The 9,800-nt window shown below is 39.3% G+C and overlaps 1 protein-coding gene across 1 annotated transcript; it reads right to left on the minus strand.

The window, feature by feature from the left end:
- Positions 1–1,662: 1,662 nt before the first annotated feature.
- Positions 1,663–8,365, minus strand: LOC142348070 (uncharacterized). The gene is made up of 6 exons (XM_075399236.1): positions 7,777–8,365; positions 6,894–7,343; positions 4,915–5,164; positions 3,944–4,273; positions 3,540–3,683; positions 1,663–1,855 (listed from the first exon to the last, which is right to left on the minus strand). Exons 1-6 carry the CDS (start codon positions 8,363–8,365, stop codon positions 1,663–1,665), a joined length of 1,956 nt encoding a protein of 651 aa, XP_075255351.1.
- Positions 8,366–9,800: the final 1,435 nt, after the last annotated feature.

The following is a 9,800-nucleotide window of genomic DNA, read 5'->3' on the forward strand; positions in this document are numbered from 1 at the left end:
AGATTGATTTTTAGGGCTAGTAAACACAAAATTGTTGTAAATAAGAAAAAATGAAAAAAGATTTTAATGAACTTTGATCGATAAAAGCTGAGATAGCGCTCTAAAATCAACTGCAGCAGTCAAAAACTTAAAATTTGGGCATTTTAAGAGGAGTTTTTTGAAAACTAAAGTGAGTAAAGGTTGATTTTTTCAAGCACTCGCAAGTTTTAATCGTCCGAACCCGTCATGAAGTTAAATCTATAAAATGGGCTTTTTCGCAGACGGATGACTTGCATTTGAAATCAACTAAAGTGGGACAAAAACTCAAGTATTTTAAATATCATACGACAAAATAACCCTGGATTGTCTCAGCAAAATTGTGTACTGGTTATTTTTCTCTGTTAAAGGAGAAAATTCTCAGTTCCTCATTGAGAACCCCGTAAGTTTATGGCATTGCTTGGTGAATTTTTATAACTATGACTTGTACAGAGTCAAACACCCATTTCAAAACACACATTATGCAAGTTGAAATTATTTTAACTTTTGGCATTACAAGTTCTGGCGCTGTGAATTTTTGCATCAGTTTTTCAGAACTTGCACGCGTGAGTTTTGTGATCTACTTGAAGTTGTTTGGGCCTATTTTAGATTATCAATATAATATTCAACTAAGTTTTAAGGCCGCCCTGTTCGCGTTATAAATTTCTCTCTCAAATTAGAAAGATTAGAAAGGACTGTATTATGAGACGATTAATTTCTTGTCTAATTGTCCAATACAAGTTATAAAGGCATAAAATATAAAGTTAAACAAAGCGTGCGTTATATTTAAATGGATATATGCACACTAAATATCAATGAAAACAAAACCAAATCATTTTTATAAATAGTACATAACTTTCAGAGCTTTTATGGTAAGAATCAACAGAATCTTCGTTTAAGTTAACTGCATTTCCGTTTTTTTAATCAAATACAACCTTTCGTACATGAAATATAAATACTTGAATAAATTTAATACTGGCAAATATGTGAAGAAAGTGTATGTAAATGACTAAATTTGATTGAAACAGATGAAATAGCACTATACTAGCTGATGTTTGAGTATACAATCAATAAACAAGTACAATTAAGGTAATATGAACTAAATAACAGATTTTCACATTTTCAGCTATGTCCAAATTGGTGCTAAAATTTACGGTTCTTTTGACAATATCTCAGTAACTAAGAAAGATATCAACACAAAATTCTGTGAGTCGATAGAAATTAGTCCGATACATATTGTGAGTGAAAATGAGGGTTCTTTCTCAAAAGGCTGAAGTAGCGCTAGATTTTAAATTCTGTAAGCAATCTTAATACATGGGGAAATTTTTCAAATGTAAATAGCTCCCACAATAATGATTCAAATTTCATCAAACTTGGCAGTTATTAGCACTAGTCTACAATATAGCATATGAAAAAAAAGAATGAACTAAATCAAACATGTAGTTTTTGAGAAAATGAGATTTAAATATCAGACCGCAACATAGCCGGCCCTATTTTGATTCTAGCAAAATACTTTCAAATGCGGTCAATATCTAATGAAATAAGTTTAACTAATGGCCGTAAATAAGTTCCTCTAGCAGTTTTGATTGTTGCCATTCTAGCTATTTTATCGTCTCCTTCATGAAGCTTCTGAATTCTGGCTAAAGGTTAGTTGAAGTAGCCATCTTTCTCATCAACCATCCAGACTAAGTCTCCCACTTTGATTTCCGCGCCTGATTCAGTTCTCCATTTTGCTCTGCGTTGGAGTGATGGTAGGTACTCGCTCATCCACCGCTTCCATAGGGCTTTCAATTGCTCGCTGATGTGTCGGAACATTTTTCGATATGAAGCATTGTTTTCGCTAAATAGAGAAATGGGCCATGACACGTTTGCTTCCCCAACAAGGAAATGATTCGGTGTTATCGTATCCAAATCTTCAACATCGCTACTAATTGGTGTTAGAGTTTGATTTTTGAGCAGTTGTTCCGCTGTGCAAATTATTGTCGAGAGATTTTGCTCTTTCAATGATTCTTTGCCCAAAACATTGAAAATCGCTCTTTTGCTCGTTTTAACTAATGACTCCCAAGCGCCACCGAAATGTGGAGCTGCAGGGGGGTTGAAGGTCCATTGTTTTCCGTTTTGTGCTAAATTGCGCTGCATTTCAGAATGGTTTAGTTCTTTGAAGGCCGCCTTCAATTCATTCGCTGCGCCTACAAAGTTAGTTCCGTTGTCAGAAATTATCGTTTTCGATTTTCCTCTTCTCGCTATGAACCGATGAACCGCGTTTAAGCAAGACTGTGTGTCCAGCAATTGAACAATTTCTATGTACACTGCTCTGACGCTAAGACATGTGAATAGACAAATCCATCTTTTCACTGTTCTTCGGAAGAGTTTAATTGAAAACGGTCCAAAGTAGTCTACTCCGGTTTTTGTAAACGGCGTTACATTATCTTCTATTCTGACTACTGGTACGTTTGACATCATTCGCATCGATGTTTTGCTTCTCTCTTCAATTTACAGTGTAGACATTGGTGTTTAACTGATCTCAGTGCGTTTCTTAGACCAGTTACCCAAAGCTTTCTTTGAATTTCAGCTCTAATATGTTCACCACTTTGGTGATGATTGTGCTTATGCTGAAACTCGAAATATAATTGAACTGCTGGATGAGAATATGGTAAAATAACAGGATGTTTTTCTTCAAAACTGAGGTTTACATGTCTAAGTCGACCCTTGGCTCTTATTAGATTTTCGCTCGGAAACGGATTCAGAGATTCAATTTTACTGTTGCTTTTGACAGAGTCTCCTTTCTTCAACGACGCTATTTCTTTTGTGTAACTTTTTCTCTGGACTAACTCCCATATTCGATTCTCTGCTTAATCAAGCTATTCAGGGGTTATTTCCTTGTTCTTATTTCTCAGATTCAATATTCTCGCAAATACATTTCTCAGTCTTCTGAAGTTACTGAATCGTTTCCACTCAATTGGAGCTGAATTTGTTCGAATTACTGACAAAAACTTCCTCTCGATAAGGAACTACTTCTTCTTGCTCCCAATTTTCTGTTTCGTTAATTTCGCTCTTTAACCAATCCGGTCCGTTTATCCAGTCACTTTGCATCAGCTCATTTATGGAGAGACCTCTTGTTCCCAGATAAGCTGGGTTGTCAGCTCCAGCTATATGTGTCCACTGATGAACCGTTGAACTGTCTAGGATTTCTGCTACCCGGTTAGCAACAAAAGTAGGCTGTTTTTGTCACCATAACGCAACTATTGTAAAACAGTAGTTGAATCGCTCCACAAACAGATTGACGCAAACGAAATTCTATGTTCTTTCAAAATTAAATCTTTAATTCTGTTTGCCGTAACTGCTGCCATTAACTCTAATTTTGGTATAGTATGGTGCTTCATTGAAGCCACCCGTGTTTTTGCAACAATGAACCTTATTAGTCTATCGCCGTTTGGTTTAGTAATTACAACGTAACTTACTGCACAAAAGGCATCTTCCGACGCGTCTCCAAAGACGTGTAGCTCAACTCTGTCACAGGTTACCTGATTGTACCATCTTGGAACGGATAATTGTTCTGAGTTACTCCATTCTTGCAACCACTTGTTAAACTCTGTGTATATCTTCGGCTATCGGCGAGTCCCACTTTTGACCTTGGGTCTGCCAGATTCGTTTCATTAACATCCTTCCTCGAATGACAAATGGTGCCATGAATCCCAGAGGATCGAACACTTGCAACACTGTTGATAAAACTTGTCTTTGCGTCCAATTCGTTTTCTGGGGGAACTCTTGGTCCTTCCGAACAATTAACAGATCATCGGCTGCTATCCATTCAAGTCCCAAGACCTTAGGGTTGTCTTCGCTTTCTATTGGTGTAATTTCATTGTTTTCAAATATTTCTTCGAAATTAGAGAACAATTTTGTGAGGTTGAAGCCTCCTTATACTAACAATGACTTCAGGTCATGGATTACTTTAGATGCTTGTTCAATGGTGTGAACCGAGAGAAGCATATCGTCCACATAAAAGTTATCCATTATCACTTGCGATGCAATAGGATGTTTCAATCCAAACAGTTTTGCAAACTGCTGCAGGGTATAATTTGCACATGTTGGAGATGACTTAACTCCAAAGACGTGCCGGTTGTACTGGTACGGCATCAGTTTACCGTCTTCATCTGTCCACAGAAACCTGAGGTAACGTCTTTGTTGTTCAGGCACTTGAATTTGCAAAAACTTTTCTTCAATATCTGCAGTTAGTGCAACACAGTTTTCTCGAAATCTGAACAAGATTCCAATTAGATTTCGCAAAAGATCGGGACCTTTCATCAAAACGTCATTCAGGCAGTATCCTCGAAACCTTTTGGCAGCATTGCAAACTCTTCTTACTTTCTCTGGTTTTCTGGGATTTACAACTGGATGATGAGACAGATACCAAACATCCTGACGTTCCAGTTCACCATTTTCCAGCAAGGAGATATAGCTTTTTGCTAGATGCTTTTTTATTGAATCGCTATACTTCATTTTTAAAGACTCGTTTTTGGCTAATCTTCGTTCGAGCGATCGTAGTTGTCCGAGGGCTGAAGAAATATTACAATCTAGTTTTTGTTCTATTCCGGTAAAAAGCATTTGAACTTGGAAACGTTCTGGTAGCTTTAACGTTGTCTTCTCTAGAATTTCAGGGAGACTGTTTATCTTCAAGTGTTCTGCTGTTTACTTGAAATACTGAACTGCTTGAACTGCTGCCATTAACTCTAATTTTGGTATAGTATGGTGCTTCATTGAAGCCACCCGTGTTTTTGCAACAATGAACCTTATTAGTCTATCGCCGTTTGGTTTAGTAATTACAACGTAACTTACTGCACAAAAGGCATCTTCCGACGCGTCTCCAAAGACGTGTAGCTCAACTCTGTCACAGGTTACCTGATTGTACCATCTTGGAACGGATAATTGTTCTGAGTTACTCCATTCTTGCAAACACTTGTTAAACTCTGTGTATATCTTCGGCTATCGGCGAGTCCCACTTTTGACCTTGGGTCTGCCAGATTCGTTTCATTAACATCCTTCCTCGAATGACAAATGGTGCCATGAATCCCAGAGGATCGAACACTTGCAACACTGTTGATAAAACTTGTCTTTGCGTCCAATTCGTTTTCTGGGGGAACTCTTGGTCCTTCCGAACAATTAACAGATCATCGGCTGCTATCCATTCAAGTCCCAAGACCTTAGGGTTGTCTTCGCTTTCTATTGGTGTAATTTCATTGTTTTCAAATATTTCTTCGAAATTAGAGAACCATTTTGTGAGGTTGAAGCCTCCTTATGCTAACAATGACTTCAGGTCATGGATTACTTTAGATGCTTGTTCAATGGTGTGAACCGAGAGAAGCATATCGTCCACATAAAAGTTATCCATTACCACTTGCGATGCAATAGGATGTTTCAATCCAAACAGTTTTGCAAACTGCTGCAGGGCATAATTTGCACATGTTGGAGATGACTTAACTCCAAAAACGTGCCGGTTTTACTGGTACGGCATCAGTTTACCGTCTTCATCTGTCCACAGAAACCTGAGGTAACGTCTTTGTTGTTCAGGCACTAGAATTTGCAAAAACTTTTCTTCAATATCTGCAGTTAGTGCAACACAGTTTTCTCGAAATCTGAACAAGATTCCAATTAGATTTCGCAAAAGATCGGGACCTTTCATCAAAACGTCATTCAGACAGTGTCCTCGAAACCTTTTGGCAGCATTGCAAACTCTTCTTACTTTCTCTGGTTTTCTGGGATTTACAACTGGATGATGAGGCAGATACCAAACATCCTGACGTTCCAGTTCACCTTTTTCCAGCAAGGAGATATAGCTTTTTGCTAGATCCTTTTTTATTGAATCGCTATACTTCATTTTTAAAGACTCGTTTTTGGCTAATCTTCGTTCGAGCGATCGTAGTTGTCCGAGGGCTGAAGAATTATTACAATCTAGTTTTTGTTCTATTCCGGTAAAAAGCATTTGAACTTGGAAACGTTCTGGTAGCTTTAACGTTGTCTTCTCTAGAATTTCAGGGAGACTTTTTATCTTCAAGTATTCTGCTGTTTACTTGAAATAATGTACCGTAGGATTCGATTTCCCACCACTTTTGCACAATTTCTGTTAGCTCTTGATTCTCTTGGCTAGCGCTGCTTAGGAAATTGCTCTCTGTTCTTTCGCTATTTGGCACTGGACCACTTAGCGTCCAGCCTAATAGAGCTTTTACTGCCCATGGAGAATTATTTCTACAATATTTCTACAACTAAAGATTCTTCTGGTAGCCATTCGTTCAATTCAATCAAATTGGTCAGCTTCGACCTATGCGACGCTGTTTCAATGTGTGCAAACCATCTGCGTTTTATGTCTGCCGGTAGTTTTTTAACTATCATGTTTAGATTACTTGATGAAAACAAATCGTTGCTGTAACCGAATTGTTGCAGAGCATTTACAAAGTTTCCGACTGTGTCAACAAAAATAAAAAAACTCGAACTATCGTACGGCCGTAATTTTGGATGATTTTGAATTTTGGTCAATTGCGATCCTATTATCAAGTGCGGCTGACCGAATTTGCGCTCAAGTGTTTTCCAAGCCGTGTCGTACATAACGCCCGAATAACTCATACCAGCCAGCAATCTTTTTGCCGGCCTAGTTTATAGCGTTTTTAAATACGTCAGTTTTTCGTCGCCTGATATTGTACTACGATCGACTGTCGACAGAAACAAGCAACTCCATTCTAGCCAATCGAGGGGATCGCCATTATATTCTCTTAACTTAAGTTTTGGTAACGTGCGATTGACTGCAGAACATACTGGGTACATATCATACAGATTAAAGCCGTGTTTCGGACTTGATTACGAAGTATCAGAAATTTCAAACTTACTATGCTGCCCTTGGTTTGAGCTCACCGGTCCCGAAAGTTGTCTGACTGGAGCACTGCCAAACACACCGTCTTTTCGAGAGTTGCCTTGTGACATCAGTGACCCCAGCCAGCTGTTACTGTATTTCCGCTGAGATGAGGCTGCAACATCGTTTGCATTTTGTTGATTGTCACCCTGTGCTTGAATAAGTTTCCTGTTTTCGCCCAAATAGTCTTCATCGTCACTGCAGCCGATATTGCCCAAGAAGTCTCCACCGTCTGGTCCAATTGGCTTTCTGGGATTTACAACTGGATGATGAGGCAGATACCAAACATCCTGACGTTCCAGTTCACCTTTTTCCAGCAAGGAGATATAGATTTTTGCTAGATCCTTTTTTATTGAATCGCTATACTTCATTTTTAAAGACTCGTTTTTGGCTATTCTTCGTTCGAGCGATCGTAGTTGTCCGAGGGCTGAAGAAATATTACAATCTAGTTTTTGTTCTATTCCGGTAAAACGCATTTGAACTTGGAAACGTTCTGGTAGCTTTAACGTTGTCTTCTCTAGAATTTCAGGGAGACTTTTTATCTTCAAGTGTTCTGCTGTTTACTTGAAATAATGTACCGTAGGATTCGATTTCCCACCACTTTTGCACAATTTCTGTTAGCTCTTGATTCTCTTGGCTAGCGCTGCTTAAGAAATTGCTCTCTGTTCTTTCGCTATTTGGCACTGGACCACTTAGCGTCCAGCCTAATAGAGCTTTTACTGCCCATGGAGAATTATTTCTACAATATTTGTTCTCTAAAGGTCTTATTAGGGAGTAAGCATCTTGACCAAGAATCCCTTTAACGTCTTTGAAGTCAATTTTCTTCAGTCTTATGCACGATAAATGAGGATAACGTTTACTTAGCTCAATTACATTGTAAACCCAGGTTCCAACTACAAGATCTTTATAACTACTGGCTATGATTTTTATCGTGTCGCTAACTTCATTGGCCGGCCCAATCTTGACCGGTACTTTCAAACAGTCGATTGAGTTCGTTCCATGAACCCCAGTCACCGACATCGAAGTATTTCTTCCTTCAAGGCGTAGAGATTGTATCAAATCTTCGTCTATCCAAGTCTGAGATGAGGCGGTGTCGCAAACAGCTTTGGTTTCGACAAAGATTCCGTCTTCAGCGTAGATGCGCAACGGTGCAACTTGGAGGAGTCCTTTGACTGACCAAGCTGTCTCATTTGCCAGGTTGGTTTCACTTGTTTGATCTGGTGACTGGATTAACTCGTATGTCACAGTTTGTCTGTTGTGTAACATGCGATTGTGATTTCTTTCACAGCCCTCTATTCCGCATTTGAGCTTCGATTTGCAATATCTGGCGCAATGCTTTCCCGTCATGCATTTGAAACAGAGGTTAGCTTGTTTCTCCGCTTCTGACCGTTCCGTAATAGAGAGTTTTTTTAAATTTATCACACTTCCAAAGCGGATGTTCTCCGTCATCGATAGGGTATTTCTGAAATCTTATTTCTCTATCGTTAGTAAAAGTAGAGTTTTTTGGTTGATCTCTACTTGATCTGACGCTATTTTGTTTTCCTCTGTACGAACTCTCTGGAAACTGCTTTGTTGCTGCAGTTTTCATTCGTTCTTGAACTAAAGATTCTTCTGGTAGCCATTCGTTCAATTCAATCAAATTGGTCAGCTTCGACCTATGCGACGCTGTTTCAATGTGTGCAAACCATCTGCGTTTTATGTCTGCCGGTAGTTTTTTAACTATCATGCTTAGATTACTTGATGAAAACAAATCGTTGCTGTAACCGAATTGTTGCAGAGCATTTACAAAATTTCCGACTGTGTCAACAAAAATAAAAAAACTCGAACTATCGTACGGCCGTAATTTTGGATGATTTTGAATTTTGGTCAATTGCGATCCTATTATCAAGTGCGGCTGACCGAATTTGCGCTCAAGTGTTTTCCAAGCCGTGTCGTACATAACGCCCGAATAACTCATACCAGCCAGCAATCTTTTTGCCGGCCCAGTTTATAGCGTTTTTAAATACGTCATTTTTTCGTCGCCTGATATTGTACTACGATCGACTGTCGACAGAAACAAGCAACTCCATTCTAGCCAATCGAGGGGATCGCCATTATATTCTCTTAACTTAAGTTTTGGTAACGTGCGATTGACTGCAGAACTTACTGGGTACATATCATACAGATTAAAGCCGTGTTTCGGACTTGATTACGAAGTATCAGAAATTTCAAACTTACTATGCTGCCCTTGGTTTGAGCTCACCGGTCCCGAAAGTTGTCTGACTGGAGCACTGCCAAACACACCGTCTGTTCGAGAGTTGCCTTGTGGCATCAGTGACCCCAGCCAGCTGTTACTGTATTTCCGCTGAGATGAGGCTGCAACATCGTTTGCATTTTGTTGATTGTCACCCTGTGCTTGAATAAGTTTCCTGTTTTCGCCCAAATAGTCTTCATCGTCACTGCAGCTGATATTGCCCAAGAAGTCTCCACCGTCTGGTCCAATTGGCTTTTCCAAATTTTCAGGTTGAAGTTCGTCTTCTTCGTCGGTGTTAATTTCGAGTTTCAACATTTCGAGTGTCTTCTGCTCCTCGAGTTGTCTCAATTGCTCGTCAGTCTCTCGAGCTCGTCTTTCCTGTTCAATTCTCAACTTCTGCATCTGATATTCAAGCCTCAGTTGCACTTGGCGTTTTCTTTTAGCTCATGCTTCTTCCTTTTGCTTCAATTCTTCTTCTGTTGAAACATTGGGTAGTACATCAATCGATTTTGGCTGATCGCTTTGTGTCTCAGTTGCGCTGGTGTTCTGAGTTGGCTCAATATTTTGTCCTGTTTCCTCCACGGCTCCATTTACGGATGAAACGAGTGGAGGCGTTGGTTCTTTGACAAAGCTCACTGACTTCGCCGTCTC

Source organism: Convolutriloba macropyga, chromosome 10 (assembly GCF_964194025.1).
Source record: "Convolutriloba macropyga chromosome 10, txConMacr16.3, whole genome shotgun sequence".
NCBI classification, from domain to species: domain Eukaryota; kingdom Metazoa; phylum Xenacoelomorpha; order Acoela; family Convolutidae; genus Convolutriloba; species Convolutriloba macropyga.

Bases quoted from the DNA above. Each gene is read 5' to 3' on its own strand.
- LOC142348070 (XM_075399236.1), bottom strand. From the start codon at position 8,365: ATGACGGAGAACATCCGCTTTGGAAGTGTGATAAATTTAAAAAAACTC. The intron at 4,274-4,914 runs GTAACCTGTGAC...AATCTTGTTCAG, and splicing joins TTCCAAGATGGTACAATCAG to ATTTCGAGAAAACTGTGTTG. The intron at 3,684-3,943 runs GTTAGTATAAGG...TTGTCATTCGAG, and splicing joins ATCCATGACCTGAAGTCATT to GAAGGATGTTAATGAAACGA.